Raw genomic sequence first — 22,181 nt, forward strand, 5'->3', positions numbered from 1 at the left:
AACCACTGTAGTCATGTTGACTATTTTAACAATGTTTTTACTACTTTTCTGGACACTGAATGTGGTAATTTCATTGCTTTCAATGGAGGATAAAAAAAAACCTCTCGGATTTCATCAAAAAATCTTAATTTGTGTTCTGAAGATGAACAAAGGTCTTACGGGTGTGGAACGACATGAGGGTGAGTAATAAATGACAGAATTTTCATTTTTGGGTGAACTAACCCCCTTTAATACACTTTTCTCTTACACAGTAGGCTATGTAAAAAGCATGTCAAATGAGTAGCCTAGGATATCCGAATATTCATTATTCATGATGTAGTAGATTTGAGACACACTAATTCTAATTCAAAGTCATTTAGGATGGATAGTATTAGAATTTATACACAGCTTTAAGGTGCGGTCATATTTACCGTTTTTCAGCGAATTTTTCTGATGAAATCCAGTCATTTCAGTAGTATTGCAGATTTCCAACGGGTTTAAGTTGGTCATAACGATCGCCGCTTTGGCCAACAGAAAGCTGCTTGGTTTGAACGTGACTTCTGTACGTGTGCTTCATACATTGCTACACTATTGACTGAAGACAATGGACCTTTAGTAAATTTTGCTAATATGCCTGCGCCACCTTTGCTCTCTGAAGCCTTACAAGACAACGTTTTCAACTTAAAATGGAAAACTTTTTTATGCATTTTGGCCAGCTGTTCATTTACATGACAACAGCTTTTTGGGTGCCTGAAAACGCAAACTTTTGGAAACGGGTTTCAAAGTGCAAGATTTTGAAAACGATACCATTATTATCTCTGTGTAAACTACAAAAACGCAAATTTGTGAAAACGGCGATGTCATGCGTGTGTATGTTCAGTCTATATTAGGCGCTAGGGCTGTGAATCTTTGGGTAGACAGCGATTCAATTCGATTCACGATTCATAGGTGTTTGATTCGATTCAAGAACGATTTTTGCAAATTCAGAACGATTCGATTCGAGATGATTCACATTAAAATTCGATGCGATTCTGCATTTTAATATGCATTTATAGGGATATTGAAGTGCTTCCCTCAACGTGTCTTAGTCAGGGTGTGAATTACACAGCGGCCTTCAGGGGGTCAGAGAGTAAGGGCAAAAACAAACAAAAAACCTTTTGTCCATTGTTAATGTTAGTTCATGTTAGTTCTCAATGATGCTACATAACTTTATTTTAACAGCCAAAAATTGGCATTTGTGGAAATTTACATAAGCCAAAACTTTAAAAGGTCTTTAAAAGTATTTTTAGGCCTAGTTCATGTTAAATATAGTGGAGGATAGTGTTAAAGGCTACACAGCCTTATTAAACTGTTCCAGGTACATTAAAAATACTAATGCTTACATGGAGAGACTATCATGCACTTTCCCAAATAATCTTAAACTAACTTTTCTTCACGGAATAGTTATAAAAGCCATCTTTGTTCTCTTTATATGGAACATTTTCCTTATGGTGATTCTGAAAGAAAACGCGCTGGGTTTCTACTGTTGCTATAGTAACGAACGCAACTTTAACTCGCATCTGATTGATAAACCGCGCGCTCTTATGTCAGTGTTGTTAATGTTGTAGTTATTTCAGCAGTTTCCTCGCACATTCAGTTTAATGACATTAAGTTCATAATTTCATTTATCATTCATTGAACTGTGCGTATGCATTTAGACACTTACATTATGTGTTTGCTCCGTCCATGCAAAAAATGCGCGCCTTGAAACTGCTCAGGAAATGTCAATGACCCATAAAAGCGTTTTATTTCAACAGTAGTGACCGCGCAATGACTTGGCAGCTTTATCAATGGCTTGAGCAGTTTGACTCAGGACTATTGCTGTCTTAATAGAGAGCTGTCATATGCTCATGTAAACAGCAGTGGCCGTCCTGAGGAGAGCTCAAACGTGGGCTACGGACTGAGCGCGAGCGCAATCCAGTGAAAGGCGGTAAAGTGCAGCCGCGCGTGTCTGTGAAGGAGAGCTGTGAGGGCGCGAATGATGGCGCACAACGTCTCCATCAATTCGCGCATGTAGTAATTTAATGTTTATATATTTTAAAGCACTGAATCGCTATAAAATCGCGATTAATCCTATTATTTGCATTTTACATCGATTATCGACCGAAATAAACGATTCACGATTCAAAAAACATGTTTCAAGATCGATGCACATGCATCGTCAGGATTTGTAATCGATGCATCGAGAAAACGAGCCAATCGTTACACCCCTATTAGGCGCGTATTGCTTCTTTACAAAGTGACATCTGCAACTGGCCTGACATGCTTACATTTAGTGTTTTTAGTCGTTTTTGCGGATCCGTGTGAATGGGATCATTTTGTTGTCTGTACTCGAAACTTTTCACAAATGCAAAGGAAATACATTTCCATTTTTAGTAGCTACCCTTAAAGGAATAGTTCCTTCAAAAATGATAATTCTGTGATCATTTACTCACCCTCACTTTCTTTCTTGTTTATGGAATGAAAGTCAATAGGGTCCAACAACATTATTCCAAATATTGTATTTTATGTTTCACAGAAGAAACAAAGTCATAAGGTTTGGAATGGCATGAGGGTGAGTAAACAATGACAGAATTTTCATTTTTGGGTGAACTAACCCTTTAACAGTGTTATTGTATGGTAGAAGAAAAAAGGAAGTGACAAAACATCTATCATGGACATTGCTCACTTTTCTAGTCTGATGTGTAAGCAAGCACAAGAGGATTGACTGGAGGTTTGACAGTGGCAGGAAGCTGCCTGAGAGGGCTTTACCTCTAGAGCTGAACACTTTAGAGGCGTGACTTTCAGAGAGGGATGTACTGGATCTGTGGTGAAGAACTTGAAAGAATCCAGAGCATGTACAAGGTGAGAAGTTCAGATAATCTTTCTCTTCCAATTTCCAGTGTCTTTTATTTCATATTGAATCTACATAGTGTTCACTTTTCTAAATGTACTAATTCATTGATATTTACCACTTCAGAAATAAGTGTGGAACTACTTGAAATTCAAAATTCCCCTTGTGTTTTCTAGCCTCTTATCAGAGTACATGCTAATCATGCTTCTGTTTTAGTGCACGCATGTCGAAACAGCCCTCAGAACCTTCAGAGCTCTTAGTCCCTGAGCATTGTTCACAGTAAACGACATGAAATTCACTTCGCCTCTCCATCGTTTTGTTTCACAGGAAAGTGAGCCTTTCTAAAGCCATTTGGAGAACGTAAGTGCCCATCTTCCTTTATGCATGGCGGTTTGGAGGTGGGCATAAAGTATGTTGGGGAAAAGCCAAAGTGACATGCTTGTTCGAAAGGAGTACTTGAACATACTCCAAAAACAAAGAGCACTGTCGCACGCTGCAGTCCCATCCCTCTGATTTGAAGGCTGGCTGGTGTCATTGGCTTCAGTGTACATTTATAGTGCTCTTGTCTATTTGGCAACGGTTCTTTTCCTCCATCGTGACAGCTGGTTGTCATGGCACCTGTTGCGGTGCTCGGTACCAAATTATTGTTGCCGCTGATTGGTGAAATCACTGCTTTCATCTTCATCTCAGAAGTGAGGCTGAGCGGAGGAGCAAATGCTTTGAAATCTAAAGCTAGGGAGTCACTTCTGGAATCCAGCGCTATCAATCTGACCCCATTCTGAATTCAGGGCTCATCCCCTCTCATCATCATTAGTGACAGCACAGATCTGGAGCAGTACATGTGTGTATCTAAGTGTGTGTGTGTGTGTGCTCTCAGGGGTTTGAACTGGGATGTGAGTCACTACACTTCCAAGAAAGAGGTTTCTTTATATCAGTCTACCCCCCTCTATTGAGGGGCACGGAAATTATTATCCTCCTTTTCAAGACTCTTTTTGGAATGTTTTCCACTTCACAGCATTGCTTTTGGCCTCCGGGTTGTGTTGGACAAGTTTTAAGGGCTGAGTGACATCACTTTCACATTTGGCCATGTGATTCTCTTCTTTGTACTAAGTCGGGGTAAGATGCGTCACCCCTTGTTTTTTTAGGAAATATTCACAAAGTGTGGAACAGATTTTTTTGCAAATGGGTGAATGCAATAGGGTAGTTGACAATTTCACCATCATTTAAGGTTAAAATTGTATAAGGGAGTGTATATGTTTTTGGATGTTGTAACTGATCACCTTTTCTCTAGGTTTCTTAATGCAGTTAATCAGACAGAGTACCTGAAAACCATCCTTAAAGGGATAGTTAACCCAAAAATGAAAATTCTGAATGTCAGCAATCAAACAGTTGATGGGACCCCGTTGACTTCCGAAGTATTTTTTCTTTTCCATACAGAATCCAGTGGGGTCCATCAACTGTTTGGTTACCCATATTCTTCACAATATCTTCTTTTGTGTTCAGCAGAAGAAAGAAATGTATACAGGTTTGGAACAACATGAGGGTGAGTAAATGATGACAGAATTTTAATTTTTGGGTGAACTATTCCTTTAAGTAAAATTATAGATACCTTACACCAAAAGAGACTCCATTACAAGTTACAAGTCACCTATTTTAATACCGCTTGACTGAAAGTCTTAAAGTATTGATTTGAAGAGTACTTAAAGGATTAGTCCACTTTTAAATAAACTTTTCCTGATAATTTACTCACCCCCATGTCATCAAAGATGTCCATGTCTTTCTTTCTTCAGTCGAAAAGAAATGAAGGTTTTTGATGAAAACATTCCAGGATTATTCTCCTTATAGTGGACTTCAACCGTCTCCAGACAGTTGAAGGTCAAAATTACAGTTTCAGTGCAGCTTCAAAGGGCTTTAAACGATACCAGACGAGGAAGGGTCTTATCTAGCGAAATGATCGGTCATTTTCTAAAAAATACTGTACTGTATATGCTTTATAAACACAAATGATCGCCGTGCACTGCTTCCACTTTCTGTATTCTTCAAAAAGCTTACGCTGTATGTCCTATGCTTTCCCTATTCTACTTATGGAAAAAAAACGAAACTGGCACCGCATTCGTTCCGTAAGTTGAAATAAAATTATCAGTAAATTATCAGGAAAATTTTATTTGAAAGTGGACTAGTCCTTTAAATATTTTACTCACGCTGAATATAGGCTCAAAGACTACAACTAACAACATGTCAACAAGAGACATGTAAGTGAAAAACAAGAAACAAGATTTTTTTAGGAGAGCAATCACATGTTTATTAAGTCAAAATAAAACTGAACACCTCAGTATTGCAATCAACACAACAGCCCTTTAACGTCTACAGACACTCAAGTCTCAGTTAGGCTCAAGTGCTCAAAAAAGGGCATAAGTAAACCAATACCCTTCAAAAAGTTCTCTTCAATATAATGAATGTTAACTGTAATTAAAGCCTAAAAACGTCAAAGACGACTTGCACTGGACATGCAACACCTGCAATTCAGCAACTACCTGCTAATGCACTCACATTTGTTGATAAGTTTAAGTGAGTAAGCGCAAAACACACAAGTTATAGTACCTCCAATGCCCTGTAGATGGCATTGTTGATGAAAAATTTTTGCTGCAGAAAAAGTTAGGTGCCATGCAAAATGTTATGTGTAATTGCAAACTACAAAGTATCCAAAAGATACTTAAAGGGTTAGTTCACCCAAAAATGAAAATTCTGTCATTAATTACTCACCCTCATGTTGTTCCGCACCCGTAAGACCTTCGTTCATCTTCGGAACACAAATGAAGATCTTTTTGATGAAATCTGAGAGCTTTCTGTCCCTCCGTAGACTGCCTTTGCAACAAACTTTGAAGCTTCAAAAAGTTCATAAAGAGATTGTAAAACTAATCCATATGAATTGAGCGGTTTAGTCCAAATTTTCTGAAGAGACACAATCGCTTTATATGATGAACAGATTGAATTTAGGGTTTTATTCACATAAACATTCATCAACTCACACATCATGTTATAGTACCTCCAATGCCCTGTTGATGGCAATATTGATGAGTAAGCTTGATGAGGAAGCTCAGGCATGTATGCATGATGTTCAAGAACCAATGAGTGCGTTATGCAGCACGTTTGAGCTTCCGCAAGAGGTTTATTCTCGCGCATCAAGCAGTTTCGGTTGAGTTTATGTTTATGTTTGCTGATCAACGTTTAAATTTGAATAAAAGCCTAAATTCAATCTGTTCATCATATAAAGTGATCGTGTCTCTTCAGAAAATTTGGACTAAACCACTCAGTTCATATGGATTAGTTTTACGATGTCTTTTATGTACTTTCAGTTGCAAAGGCAGTCTATGGAGGAATCAGAAAGCTCTCAGGTTTCATAAAAAATAACTTAATTTGTGTTCCAAAGATGAACAAAGGTCTTACGGGTTTGGAACGACATGAGGGTGAGTAATTAATAGCCGAATTTTCATTTTTGGGTGAACTAACCCTTTAAGTACAGTGACTAATTACATGTACTCTAATGTTTTACACCACTGCAGTTAATCAACTAGTTTATTTCAGTGGTCATGCAGTGTGACAAATACATTTTGAAAAGTATAAACATTACAATACAGTTTGACAAATGCTATTTAAAGTAGATTTAAGTGTAGTTAGTTTAATCATGACAACACACACCGGTTTAAACTGAGCAGCCATTTTATAGCTTTAAAGCTAATATAAACATAAATTCAAAACAGTAATGGAATCAACTAGTGCCACAGGATAGTAAAATGTGACTTTTAAAAAAAAAAAAATAGCATGAGGTTCAGTATAACTTTTTACTAATAGTTCTTTAGTAGGTGTGCCCAAAAATTGCCTGTCTAAAAATCAGACTTTGAAGACATTTTTTGAGGAAACAAATAAATGGCCATATTTTTTCTTGTGTCATCTTTTAAGACAATCCACCCCAATTATAGGCTATAATACCACATTCATTTTTTTATTTCTTGTTTATTATTTAACAAAATAATATTTATTTAATTAGTGTAAGACTGGAGTGCGGCTGTATTTTCCATATTTCTTAAAATTGCAAGATGAAATTCAGTTGACAGTTGATAATTAATAATAAAAGACGCTTTAAATTTTCATCTAGTATGAATATTGCAAATAAACACACGCGTGACTCATCAAAACAATATAAAAGGTAAAAGAAGTATTTTCAATAGGCAAGTGCGCGTGTGTGCACTTTGTGTCACACTTTGGACAGCTCTCTCTAAACTCAGCGTCTGAGCTGCTCCAGTTAGCTAATGGTCCCTGCAATGTGTTCCCTCAGTGGTGCCATTACTCTGCATTCCACATGGCTGGCGCACTAATAAACAAACTGTGAAATGCATTAAATTCCGCAGAGAAATTTGCAGGGACTAAACGTACCCTCTTTTCAGAGGTATTTAGATTTCTTTTATTGTGACTTTCTAACCGAGAGGTTTTTTTAATTGTCCGTGATTGAAAACGCAGTGAGCCCAATCATTTCTCTTCTGCTTTGTAAACAGATCTGTTAAAATCTCTTGAAAAGCGTGAAATGACTGCACCGCCGGTAACCTCCTCTAAATGAGCCTGTTCTCTCTATCTTCTGGTCGGAGACTTGGCTCTTCTGTCCACACATCCCTCTGTTTATTGTTGGAGCAGATCTCCATTTGTCAGTCTGGCACTTGGTTTACCCTTACACTAGAAGAGGCCTGAGGGGGGGAAGGCAGAGAACAGGTCATGAACAGTGTGTGATAAACCAGCTGTGCCTTGCCTTTGCTAGTATCCTAATCAGTCTCAAGGCCCTTGATCATGTACAGAGAGACACTGTCCATGTGAAGATGGACAATGTATCTCCCATGAAGAATGTACTCCTGGAAATTTTAGGATGTTTTGACTTAGCAGAGTTAGCCTTGCAAAAGGTAGCATGAATGGCTATAGCTTATGGTGCATATAATGCTCTATTTATGAATATACAGTACTGTGCAAAAGTCTTCGGCTGCCATTAGATGCTGTTTTAGCAATGGTATAATGACCACATATGATTATTTCTCAATCTTTTTATTAGAATATGACCAGAAAATACAAAATGACTGAAAGAATGAAAAATAAAATGACTTATATAGGCCCAAAAAAAAAATTCAAAATCTGATGAGAAGTTTCTCAGATTTTCTTCTTTGAGGAAATGGACATAGGTCACATTTTGCTTAAAGGATTAGTTCACTTTCAAATAAAATTTTCCTGATAATTTACTCACCCCCATGCCTTTCTTTCTTCAGTCGAAAAGAAATTAAGGTTTTTGATGAAAACATTCCAGGATTATTCTCCTTAAAGTGGACTTCAATGGTCTCCAAACAGTTGAAGGTCAAAGGGCCATTTTTCTCACTGATATAGGAAAAAAGGTAAGCGCCACCTATGAATATAATTTATAATATAACTGTGCCAGTTTATAATATAAGTGACAAACTACCTAACTGGATTAATTGGACCAATTCAATCATATCTGTCCTTCTTGTATGCTCTCTCTGCAGCAATTAAAATCTTGTACAAGCTCCCTAGTTGCATCCAATGGGGAGTGGCTTTATGAAGAGAATTAAATAGCACAAATGAATTACCTATTTTTCTTTCCTCCCTCAATTAAAGAGATGAGTCCACATTCCACCCTGCAGCCTTCCACCATAAAAGTGTGTATCAGGAGAAAGCTGAGTGGTCTTGGCAGAATGCTGCGATAGAGAGACATCAGTTATTCTGGAAGCCATCTCGCAGAAATTCACAGTGAAGAAAAGAGATGACAAATGGACCAGTTACACAGAGTCAAGGCATTTCCTTATGGGTCACACACAACAGAGGCTGCTGCAACAGCAGGACTGATGCGCATGCAAGTGTATATGTGTGTGCATGTTTAATGGTGTTCTGGAGGGAGGGCTTATGAAAGATGTGTGCTCACATCTCTAATTAGAAAGACTGATGAGGGCTGACACACCTTGCCTGCCTCATGTTATCTGTCATTAGTGAGAGTGCACCAGATTATGTGGGCCATGACCTATGTGATGGTGAATTACCTTTCCACCATTCCCGCTGTTTCTCTCTTCCAGTGCTCTCCAAATATCTGAGCCCAATATAGCCTGAACCAACTAAGCTCACACGTAAGACCCAGACAGAAGAAGAAAACCACACCACTATATAATGTATCTCTCAATTATACTCCAATGATAATTGCTTTGGAGCATATCCCTGGTGCTTCCCCTGGTGTAAAACTGATACCTTGGCCGATATGGTGCAGACCATCTGGTGGTTCCTCTAGCAGACAATGGTCTTGTGATATGGGGGTTGATGGAGAGCATTTGGCTTTGCTCAGGGTATCAGCTTTTAATGCAGTGGTCCAGAACACCATGCTCAGTCGAAAGGACAGGATGGGATGGAGCACTTCGGTGGCCTGCAAACGCTCAATGCCATTAGAGAGGGAGGAGGGTAGCAGGCAGTGAAAGGGCCGGATGGAGACTCTTATGAATAGTGCATGATTTATGATCTTTAATTTACTGCGCTTTCAGAGTGCATGATGTTAAGTGGGCTGATGCTATTGCAGGTATAGTGCAATACCAGACCACGACTCCAAATGCGTGTGGGGAAATAAGTAGCTCGGCAGGTGCCAAACTCTTGTTTGAGAAGGAATCCTTAAAGAACTGGAGACAGTAAAGTAATTAAACATAATTTCACAAAGAACACCTTTAGCTTGTCATGCTGTTGGAGAGAATGAAAGGCTAGTTGTGTTGCCTATAGGCGCTTTAGTGGCAATAAGCAGGCAGTGATTTTTGAGGGGATTTTTAAAAATAAATAAACAAATGAGTGTTTTGCTACTAAAGGATTGCAAATGGAGGACTTGAAAACAGAAGGAGTGTGATCACACTTACCAGACTTACCGCCTTAAAGAGGCGAAAACAACCAAACTGTTCATTGTCTGAAAGAATGGATCTTTTCTTGGCGGATATGAAATTCCCATGATTTGGTTCTTTCAGAATTTAATTCCTGAATTTGAAATAAATAGAAAACTGGATGCAGAATTGCAATTCAAATTTGAATGTAAGGAAGAAATGAACTGAAAATTAATTGAAATTCAAAGTGAAAATTTATGGCAGGGAGAACAATGGTTATAGATCATATATTCCATCATATTTGATTAAAGGGGTGGTTATGATTTCACTTTTTTATCTTTAGTTAGTGTGTAATGTTGCTATTAGAGCATAAACAATGTCTGCAAAGTTACGACGCTCAAAGTTCAATGCAAAGAAAGATATTTTCTTTTAAAGAATTCTCTGTTTAAGGACTACAACAAACGGCTGGTAGGGACTACAACAAGCTTCTTCCCATGTTGGTGACATCACTAACCCTAAAATTTACATAAACCCTGCCCCCGGGAACACGCAACAAAGGGGGCGAGGCCATGTTGGGCTGCTTTAGGGAAGAGGAAGAGTTGTTGTAGTTGAGTGTTGTTGCCGTCATTTTACGCTGGACTGCTTCACAAACGAGGGTCAATTCAACACTGGATTTGCACAAAAGATTAACATGACGGCACATGCTAGTTGATGAGTTGAATGAACTCCACAGCAACTACATAATTGTATCCACTAACCATAAAACGTCCAGATGCATTCTAAAAGTTGTAACTTCTTCCTGAGTCTCTCCATCAGTGTCCGACTCTGGTTTGAACAATGTAAGGCTGAACACCATTGCTGACAATCGTCATTTTGGCTGTGAAAGATTCTCCAGCTTTGCTATTGTTGAGCAACCAAAGCGTGAGCAGAGATTGTATATTATAGGGAGATGAGAGGGTCTGTATCTCATATCATTGGAGAAAGTTTAAAGGCTAACTTAAAGGGATAGTTCACCCAAAAATGAAAATTTGATGTTTATCTGCTTACCCCCAGGGCATCCAAGATGTAGGTGAATTTGTTTCTTCAGTAGAATACAAATGATGATTTTAAACTCGAACCGTTGCCATCTGTCAGTCTTATAATGCGAGTGAATGGTAACACAATCTATAAGAGTCAAAAAATATGCATAGACAAATCCAAATTAAACCCTGCGACTCATGGCGGCACATTGATGTCCTAAGACACGAAACGATCGGTTTGTGCGAGAAACTGAACAGTATTTATATCATTTTTTACCTCTAATACACCACTATGTCCAACTGCGTTCAGCATTTGCTTAGTGAGGTCTGATCGCACTCTGACAACTGAAGTGATGTCTCGCACTCATTGAAGTATAAGCGCGAGACATCACTTCCGTTGTCAGAGCACGATCAGACCTCACTATACGAGTGCTGAACGCAGTTGGACATAGTGGTGTATTAGAGGTAAAAAAAATTATATAAATAATGTTCGGTTTCTCGCACAAACCGATCGTTTTGTGTCTTAGGATATCAATGTGTCTTCACGAGCCGCAGGGTTTAATATGGATTTGTCTATGCATATTTTTTGACTCTTATAGATTGTGTTACCATTCACTTGCATTATAAGACTGACAGACGGCAACGGTTCGAGTTAAAAATCATCATTTGTGTTCTACTGACGAAACAAAGTCACCTACATCTTGGATGCCCTGGGGGTAAGCAGATAAACATCAAATTTTCATTTTTGGGTGAACTATCCCTTTAATCACGTGCGGCACCTCTCAGCCTATCGTGTAGTAATCGCCTCTGGTCTCCTTTCCTGCATACTGGCAGTCTTTACCACAGCTGCAGCGTTAGCATTAGCCGTTATGCTTTTTTGGCTACTGGTTGCAGGCTTGTCATCTAGTGGCTTTGGCATGAGCTCTTAAAGCTCCGCCCTCTTCTGGAAAGCGGCCAGGGAGCAGCAGCTCATTTGCATTTAAAGGGACACACAAAAATGCTGTGTTTTTTCTCATACCCAAATAGTGGCAAATTTGACAAGCTGTAATAAATTATCTTTGGAGTATTTTGAGCTGAAACTTCACAGACACATTCTGGGGACACCAGAGACTTACATTACATCTTATAAAAGGGGCATTATAGGTCCCCTTTAATTCACTTTTTTGGACTTGCACTTTTTCAGATTGTTGTGTGTTGAATGTCTTTGAATTCCAGTCCAGTGAAGTCCTCTTCCTGTCATATCAACTGAAATTCAACTTCCTGTGGGCGTGGCCAATTCTATTCAAATTCACATTCTTAAACTGAAAGGGAACCAATTCTTCAGCTCTGCAACACATCAAACAGAATCAAAAAACTATTTTAACCAAAATTTATTCTAAAACAAATATTTATAAAAAAAAAAATAGAGCTGTTTAAAATTTTGCTAATGTATGGTAGGAGGACCAGAATGTGTCTGACTACACCCAGACTCACTGCTTCCACAGCAACAGTTCTCTCTCTTGTCAAACTCAGTTTCAGTCATGCAGTAGTGAAGAGCAGACTCTTAGCAGGGTGAGACCTCACTGAAAAGACAGCAGAGAGCTGGAGGTATGAACTAAGAAAGGTTCAACAATGGCTGAAAAGAAGTTAAAATAATGTGTTCAGAGATTACACATCCTTACAATGACGCATAACATTTTCTTGTAAAGATAGTGGCTGGTTATTTTAAACCTCAACAGACAAACCTAAAATGAAAAGCCTTTAAAAATGACTTGAGAAGACATTAAAGAATGCAGCAGACTAAAGGCAGCTATGCATATATGAATAAAGAAAAATATCACAATAAACATATTACATAATGCTCTTGAAATTTAAATATAAAAGTTATAAATTACTCAAGATTAAGAATCTCTTGAAGGCCCCAGAAACAATGTCTATTCATCCATACATCTATTTTCCAAACTTTGTCCTATGTAGGGATGTTGGGGAGAGTCAACTGAGCATACAGACAGGAATAAGAAACCGGTGTTGGAGATGTGAGCAGGAGAATTAAGTTAGGCAGAAAAATCAAATCAAAAGAACAAAGACAATGCCTGTATCCAGCATATGTCACTGTTGTTGTAAGTTCACTTTCATGGTTATATATCTACATTGTATAGACGACTGGTATCCATAGAGATAAGCTTCACGGATCAGGGTGACATTCCAAAGTAATATCTAATCTTCAGCAACCTGATCTCATTGTCATTCATCTAAAGCTTTGCCCTTTTGGTGGTATTTATTCTATTGTGGATTTTGACTTATTTGAACATGCAAATGAGGTATAATGTAGACCTGGGGCATCTGCTGTGCTCAGACACACACATCACGGTTATCGGGATGAGCATCCACCTCCCCATAGCCTATCACAGTAGTCACATAAGCCTCTTGGACTGCATGGAGGCGTGTGAGGCCTAGAGGCCTGCTGTGCGTAAAATCACCCCTAACACCATTAGAAACATCCAAGCAATCACACTACATGGGCGTGAGACAGACAACAGTGCTTTCTGTCCGTGGCGTTTTGAAGCCATTCAGACTGTTTTGTGGAGAGGCTCATTTAGGAGACTGGCCATTTCCATTGACTGTTTCCTGTCTCAAAGAAGCTTGATTACTAGAGAGCAAGACAGACTGTACAATTCACATGAATGGGATTGTTATAGGAAAATACAATTTAGCAGAACTGATTAAAGAGAACATAGTAATAAATTGGCACCATTTGGACTCATTTTCATAAGTAGCTGGAGTTAGGAGTGTAAAAAGAGAAATTGTAAAATATGGGTACTGTGTCAACCTTTTACTTAATTAAAAGAAATTGTTATTCAGTAAAAGTAAACATGTTTCCTAGTATTTTTCCTAACATTTTTGCAACTGTGGCAAATTTATTCTATTGATAGCTTTATTTCTTTTAATTGTAAGAAATAAAAAAAAGCTATTATTTGTTGAGAAAAGCACTATGCAAATGAAATGTACAGTTTTTATTGATAATGTTAATTTTTAGAATTACGCATTCAGCTTTGCAGGTAATATTTTCCAAATAATATTTGTACATATTTTTTGGCTTTAGTACAGTATGAATGTAAACACTATAAAATAGAAAAAAAAAGGTATTTAATTAAAAAATATATTTAATGACTTTATAATACATTGAAATATATATCTGTTTTTATATTTCAGGAAGTGGGTCCCATACAAGCCAAACTCTTCAAATTCGGGGGTCAAAATATTTGACAACCCTCTGCTCCAGGACTCATCAGATGGTAAACTACAACCAATACTGACCATGTTTGAGTCTTCAACCATGGTTTTAACCAGTGTCAGGGAAAGTTACTTTTAAAAGTAATGCATTAAAATATTGCGTTACTTCCTATAAAAAGTAACTAATTGCATTACTTAATTACTTTTAATGGAAAGCAGTATGTTACGTTACTTTTGCGTTACTTTTTCTCACCTGGGTTGGGCTTGCTTGTTTGATTTTTAATAACAAATAAAGAAAAGTTTTATTTTTGGCAAATGTAAAGGCCCTTTCGCACCAAAAGTGAAAAGAATAAGGCTTCTTCTGGATTGCAGAAGAACAGGATGCAGGAGAAGAATGTTCCACAATCTTATTTTAGCAATATAAACAAAAAAAATTAAATGTAATGTTTATTTTTTTCTAATTTTTTGCTTATTAGTATGCTTTAAAGTCTAAAGCGAAGACATTGGTTAATGAAGTGAGATGAAATACATAAAGTATATTTGTGTAATTTAACATATTTAATTGTTGTAGATTGGTGTAATATTCTACATTTGCATTTCATGGTTTTTATTAATTTTGAGGAATATTGAATGTGTTTTTGTGAGTAAATGCTCACATTTAGTCTATGCATTTAGATACCACTTATAGTACATTTGAACCCATATTGTAAAAAGTAAAACACTGGTTATAACAAATGCATTGCTTTGGGTCTGAGACTCTATGTTGTGGTCTGTCATGCTGCATTTATTTGATCTGAATACAGTAAAAACAGTAATATTGTGAAATGTTAATACAAATTAAAATAACTGTTGTCTAGTATATAATATATTTTAAAAATTAAAATAACTGTTGTCTAGTATATAATATATTTTAAAATATAATTTATTCCTGTGATGGCAAAGCTGAATTTTCAGAAGTCACATGATGTACGAGTAGAGCAGGGTTAGCACCACTTTTGCACAGTTAACCCGGTGTTAGAATGTTACGGCTAGATGCTTGGCAACCAACAACCAGTTGCATGCCTAATATTCATGCTTTGGACAGTCACGGAAAAACAACGTGTTAAACGTGTTTTAGCATTTGAGGGGAAATAGTTGGCAATATATGAAGATGCACAATGCTAGAGCCTTTATGTAAACATATCTTTTGTGCCATTCGTCCAGTCAGTGACACTGACACCGCAAATATGCAACTAAGAACATTGACCCGGGGTTTAGAAATGTACAGTGTGAAACGCCAGTATGGATTAATTGTTAACCCCGGCTAAATTATGAGCAATGTGAAACATGAATCAAGATAACCCGGGGTTTTAGAATGACCCATTTACCCGGGGTTTAGAATGACCTAGGATTAGCTATTTCAAGTGTGAAAAGCCCCATTGTTTCCTTAGACACTATTTAGTTCAACAGCCCTTGAGTAAAGTTCAAATTCCCCAAAATAATACTTGAGTAATTGTTCTTCAGTGGTATAATCAAGTGCCGTACACACCCCTGACTGGAGGATTCCTGTGGACAGGTGAAAGGGGACGACACAAAGGCCTTCAACCCTGCTTTTTCCTGCAGCTGCATGCTCAGCTCAGTTCAGTCCCAAAGGACATATCAGTGCCTCCACAGTAAACACTCCTACTATTTGTCCAGGACCCTCTCATGAGACCAGCTCCATCCTGCACCCTTAAATAGCTTTAGGCCACAACAAAGAGTAAGGATTGGGGGAGGAAGAAGGTGAATGAGGGAGAGAGAGGGCATGGCACAGAGGAGGAAAAAGGGTGAGGATGTGTGAAGAGGGGCTAAGAGCTTCTGTCACTTCTGGTGTGAACACAGAAGAACCGGCTGGTGACGGGGGGTTGAGTGGACGAGGACGGACCAGGTCATAAATTTAGCTCCTGTGAGGCCGAGTGAGGGAATACGCAGACAAAGAGGCATAAAGGAGGTGATGCTGGCACACTTGTGGGAGGAAGCCACCATGCTAAAATAATAGCAGTTATGCCGGGCCCAATACGCAAACACCTAATTGACACCAATGTCTCAATCATCACACTGTCAGCACAACAAATGCTCAGTCTGACCTGACCCTGACAGACATCTTATCAGCCCAATCAAACAGACCAAATGAGACTGAAAACTTCTCACCACAGGCAACAAAGAGGCTGGGCTTTATAAGTTTTGCATGCCAAACTACATGCTGTCTTCTCTATTGTGTGAGGACAACTCTTTGTGAAGAGATCAGCATGCCTTCAAGACATTAGCTGAGCCACACTCTGTGAAACAAAAGGCTTAGGTAATTCTCTTTTTTCTCACATGGGTGACTTAGGCTCTTCTCTCCTGCTAAAGTCTGACTCCATTAATTGAACGCTGCAAAGAGCGATGACAAGAAGGGCCTGGGGGAGGGGGCCGCCGTTCTGCAGCGGAGATAAAAATCAGGCCCTACAGGTGGAGCTGGGTTCTCTATCAACACCACCATTGTTTCCCTCTCCAACCGCCACACGGCAAAGAGACGAAACCTGCCCTGATCCTGCTGACATAATTGCGTAAGAGAGGAAGACCATCAAAACCTTCCGATACATACATGCACTTTACTTGTTTGGTTTGGTTATGCTGAAAATGACTGACGGCAACCATCGGTGACGCAGTCTCAACCATTAACCCTAGAGGCTTCTTTGCATTCTTAGACACTGTGTCAGGCTGAGCAACACCCCGCTTGAGTTTGCCAAGTCCAAACAGAGCCTAGAGGAAGCACTGGTGCGCTGCACTCTAAAAAACACTGGGTTAAAAACAACCCAATTTTTAAAGTATAGCATATTTTATATCATTTTTCATACATATTGCCTACATTTAAGCTTGTTTAACAAATATTAGAAGTAAAAATTAAACATTTAGAAGTAATTCAAGTGTAATCGACCAGTCTCTGTTGCCGTTTCCACCGTAACGGCACTGGATCTCGCGTTCTTAAGACCGCCGCCCTGCATTTCACTCGTAGCCAAAAAATGCTGTGCCTGACTCCACAACCTGTCCATAAATAATCAGTGTACAATTCTGAGAACATGTTTTAAGTATTTATATTCTGTATCTTTTTTAATAAAATCATAAAATTTTATGCAAGACATCAGGTGTTTCCATCACGCGAAAAGATCGACACGACACTCGTTTAGGTGACTCACATCGCGCCCCTGTATTTTGCTTTACATAAAATTAAATGATTTTAGATTAAATAAAATGTACACAAACCTGTATTTTAACAAAGACAGGTTGACGGAGCTGCACTGCTCTCTCCTGAAGAGGTTGCAAAAACCCGCAATAAATAACTCAACCCCTGGGTTGTTACTTCTGACCCAGGATCTGGGTAACACAAAAACTACTCAAACACTGGGTTGTTACGTCTGACCCAGGATCTGGATAACACAAAAACTACCCAAACACTGGATTGTTACGTCTGACCCAGGAGCTGAGTAACACAAAAACTACCCAAACACTGGATTGTTACGTCTGACCCAGGAGCTGAGTAACACAAAAACTACCCAAACACGGTTGTTACGTCTGACCCAGGATCTGGGTAACACAAAAACTACCCAAACACTGGGTTGTTACTTCTGACCCAGGATCTGGGTAACACAAAAACTACCCAAACACTGGATTGTTACGTCTGACCCAGGAGCTGAGTAACACAAAAACTACCCAAACACTATGTTGTTACGTCTGACCCAGGATCTGGGTAACACAAAAACTACCCAAACACTATGTTGTTACGTCTGACCCAGGAGCTGAGTAACACAAAAACTACCCAAACACTATGTTGTTACGTCTGACCCAGGATCTGGGTAACACAAAAACTACCCAAACACTGGATTGTTACGTCTGACCCAGGAGCTGAGTAACACAAAAACTACCCAAACACTATGTTGTTACGTCTGACCCAGGAGCTGAGTAACAAAAAAACTACCCAAACACTATGTTGTTACGTCTGACCCAGGATCTGGGTAACACAAAAACTACCCAAACACTGGATTGTTACGTCTGACCCAGGAGCTGAGTAACACAAAAACTACCCAAACACTGGATTGTAACGTCTGACCAAGGAACTGAGTAACACAAAAACTACCCAAACACGGTTGTTACGTCTGACCCAGGATCTGGGTAACACAAAAACTACCCAAACACTGGATTGTTACATCTGACTCAGGATCTGGGTTACACAAAAACTACCCAAACACTGGGATATTACGTCTGACCCAGGATCTGGGTAACACAAAAACTACCCAAACACTGGGTTATTATGTCTGACCCAGGAGCTGAGTAACACAAAAACTACCCAAACACTGGATTGTTACATCTGACCCAGGTCAGGATCTGGGTAACACAAAAACTACCCAAACATTGAAAAAATAACCCCAAAAAATTGATCCAAAAGGGCTCAACCCAGGACTTGGGTAGAGAAAATAACCCAAGATTTTTTAGAGTGTGTTAAAAAATATCTTGTTAAATTAAATTAAACGAAAATTATATAAAATATAATCATATCTGGTGTTTTGGGAATGTCTTTTCACTGTTTTTAACTATAAATTAAATGGTAATTCATTTTTTTTACTTTCAAAAAACATACATTTGACAGTATTTTGAAAATGACAAAAAATATTTTTACAGTGTGGGAGCAATGGATTTCTGTAAGAAACAGACAGGGAATTTTGAGATATTACTTGAGGATGAATAATTTTTGACGCTGCTTCATTTAACGATACACAATCTTTTTGTATACTCTCACATGACGGAAGACTGACAGATGTGTTGAAGCCATTGAATTGGGCCTGAAAATAGATGGACAGGAGGCCGCCGATGGCTCAAAAGGATGCAAGACCTTTTATTGTATTGTTGTTATTCCCAGAGAGACCTCCTTTGATAGGGTTTTTTCCACTCTCTTGTACCCCATCAATCTTTTTCCAATTACCTGTCTTGTCTCCCCCAAATCTGTCACAATTGTTGCCTTGGAAACTGGTAGCGTCCAGCGCCATTATATTTCAGTGCATTGTTCGATTTGTGTTGATGTGGCAACATTCCCCCAGACGAACGATCCTGAAAAAAATCAGGTTGGGAAGCACTTGAATCAGATGTAATCAGTATTATAACACAATTGCGCTGGCTTAGAATGAAAGCGATAGCAGAAAAATATTGTCTTCGATTCGCCTCCATAATAACTGTCGCGGTTGGCATGTGGGGTGCTGTGCATAAAAAAAAAAAAGCGATGTCTCTGCCCTCAAGGACATTTCCGTTCACTGGGAGCCCAGGGTACTTTGAAAAGCACCAGAAGTGACAAGACTCCCTCTTCCAGACTGTCATGCATATACATATACACATACACACAGAGACTTACACACTCACACAGAGGACTCGCAGAATGTCATTAGACGCCTGGTATCCTGTGTGGTGAGCTGTCAGCTTGTCATCTTTCAGTCGGTGCACTCGACTGGACAGCGGCGAGCATGCTGGGATGTGACAGCCAGTAAAATGGAGTCTTGTCATTACTTCTCCCCACACCTGCTGTTCTGGTTCCCTAAGAGGCAGCAGACAAATAAACATATAAACAAACAATCTTACAAACATTCCCAGTGATGAAATCTGAAAATGAAGAACGTGCATTCATATAAATGAATGGACAACATGTCAAGTTTCAGTTTGTTTCAAAAATATGATCTTTTACTTAATTCTGTCATTCCTTGTTTGTAACGTTAACATGACACCTTACAAAGTGCATGTCAGCAGAGTTAGACAACATACAAATATCAGCAAGTTGTCAGTGGCCCTCGGGCCATCCATGGTGTGCATGAAGTCAAGTGAATCGCTAACAATGTCGAGGGCAACATTAGTATCATTTGCACTCCTATGGTCTCTGTCTTGCAGATCTGGGGGATCTATAGAGATCACAAAAGAAGTTTTTAAAAACAATGAAGTGAATACTAAGAATAAAACATTGGCCTGGAGCCCCTGAGAGGTGGGAGACAACAGCCGGCTGCAGGAGAAGTTTCATCAAATGAGAACAAAGATGCGTGAGAGACGGAACTAATAGGGTGAGAAACAGACTTGCAAAATAAAGCTAGACGTGTGTGAGGAGTACTTTTGTGGAGATTGGGGCTAGTTGTAACACTCTTTACTCCAGTGAATATTTCTCAGTCAGTTTTTGTATAGGCACATGTCCAGGAAAAACAGGGAACAGTTCACGGACACATTATTCACTGTCACAACAGAACCCGTCATTGCTAAAATTAAACAGTAAAATAATTATGAAATGCGAAACACTTTGAAACAATTGTAAGAGATAAAGTTTTGGTCAACAGATGTTACAATTACTAAACTGTGGATATAATATTCAAAGCATATGTGAAAACAGTTGTTAAAAAACATTTGAAACATTTGAAGATGAACAAAAATGCTGACCTTTTCTCTTGAGTGGTTTGCAAGACATTCGTGTTTCAAAAGTTTGATAAGATTTTCGATGTTTTGAAAGATATCTCTTTTGCTCAAAAATACAGTAAAAACAGCCCCATTGTGAAATATTTATAATATGTGTTTTCTATTTTAACATATTTTAAAATGTATTGATGTGATGCAAAGCTTAATTTTCAGCATTATTACTCCAGACTTCAGTGTCACATGATCCTTCAGAAATTATTCCAATATGCTGATTTGGCATTTATGTTGAAAACAGCTGCTTAATATTTTTGTATAAACTGTGATACATTTTTGATAGGGTTCTTTGATGAGTGTAATGTTCAAAAGAACAAAATGTATTTTCTATTGTAACATAAATGTCTTTAATGTCACTTTTGATTAATTGAATTCATCACTGAATAAATATCTTACTGACTCCAAACTTTTGAACAGTATTAAAGTAAACTTAAAATTTTTGCTAACAGTGTAAATTTAAAAAATTACTTAAAATTATTTTTATGTGAGAATGTACTTCTAATCTCATTAATTATCTGGAGTTTCAGACAGTTTCAGCTTATAGATAAGGAAAAAAAAATCATTAAAGACAAACGTTTCTACATCAGCATGAGTTATGACAATATTTCTAAACAGGATTAGATGGATTTTGACAGCACCAATCAACTGACATTATATACTTGGCCACCAGGGTGGGCAGTAGACATCTGTGAAAAGTTAGATTATCATAGAAACATTTCAAACTTTTTGTTATAAACTAAAAGGGCAGTTCTGCACATTTTTACGACGCTTGAAGGGTAAAACATGTAGGCTACTTCACACATCTTGTACATTCAGAGAATGTACATTTTAACGTTATGCTGCGATGGTCTTTTTTAAAAGGTAATGCTCAGTTCTCAGCACTACTGCTGGTTGGTTTTTAAACACTCTGCAGCAGACCATTGACAGTTTTGAGTGCACGAGTTGTAAATAACGAGGCGTTTGTAACAAACAGTCTGTTTGATCAACACCGTGCCTGTCATTTCGGCGCACACATGCGCATTGCCTCGGTGCAGCCCGTCCTCGCGATTGGCTCGAGCGCGTTTGTTATTGGTAGTGACGTATGTAAAGTGACGACCCTCCCGTTGTGCGGTGCCTCCGTCTGTGCGCTTCTAGAGCCACGGTCCTCACTTCAGTGTTTATTTGGTTGTCATGGCGGAGGGACGTGGAGAACTATTGCCTCAGCCGCCGCTTCACCTCTCCTTACCCCCGGCCAGCAAGCGTCCGTGTTTGCGTCCCGCTCCTCGAGGACCGGGTCCGGGGCCTGGCCCGGGATTTCCGAACTCTCGTTTCCGTTGCCCGGAATCTTTACTGGACTGCGCTGCTAAGGCCGTAGCGGAGAAATGGGCCTTCGAGAGGGTGGAGGAGCGCTTCGAGCGGATCCCCGAACCGGTTCAGCGCCGTATCGTGTATTGGTCGTTCCCGAGGAACGAAAGGGAAATATGTATGTATTCGTCGTTTCAGTGCCGAGTGGCGGGTGAAGAGGGTCCGGTAGTGGGCTCGAGCTCGTCTGTTGGATCTGGTACAGTCCCCGGAGGGGTTACGAACACAACAGGCAGCGCAGGGACGGGGGGCACCGGAGATGGACTGCCTTTCCGCCGGGGAATCCGGCTTTTGGAAACCGGCTGTGTGGACAACGTCTTACAAGTCGGTAAGTGCCGCTTTAACCGTCCAAAGCACGTTGAAAGT

The 22,181-nt window shown here is 39.0% G+C and overlaps 1 protein-coding gene and 1 long non-coding RNA gene across 2 annotated transcripts in view; one reads left to right on the forward strand and one right to left on the reverse strand.

The window, feature by feature from the left end:
• The window catches only part of LOC125251686, a 258,619-nt gene that overhangs the window by 21,213 nt on the left and 215,225 nt on the right, over positions 1–22,181 (reverse strand). The window lies entirely within an intron of this gene.
• The window catches only part of zswim5 (zinc finger, SWIM-type containing 5), a 45,383-nt gene continuing 44,701 nt past the window's right edge, over positions 21,500–22,181 (forward strand). The window contains exon 1 of the mRNA XM_048164757.1: positions 21,500–22,143. Within this exon, the coding sequence (XP_048020714.1) occupies positions 21,645–22,143 (499 nt within the window). The 5' untranslated portion in view covers positions 21,500–21,644. The remainder of the gene's footprint in view (positions 22,144–22,181) is intronic.

This window comes from Megalobrama amblycephala, linkage group LG17 (assembly GCF_018812025.1).
Source record: "Megalobrama amblycephala isolate DHTTF-2021 linkage group LG17, ASM1881202v1, whole genome shotgun sequence".
Classification (NCBI taxonomy): Eukaryota; Metazoa; Chordata; class Actinopteri; order Cypriniformes; family Xenocyprididae; genus Megalobrama; species Megalobrama amblycephala.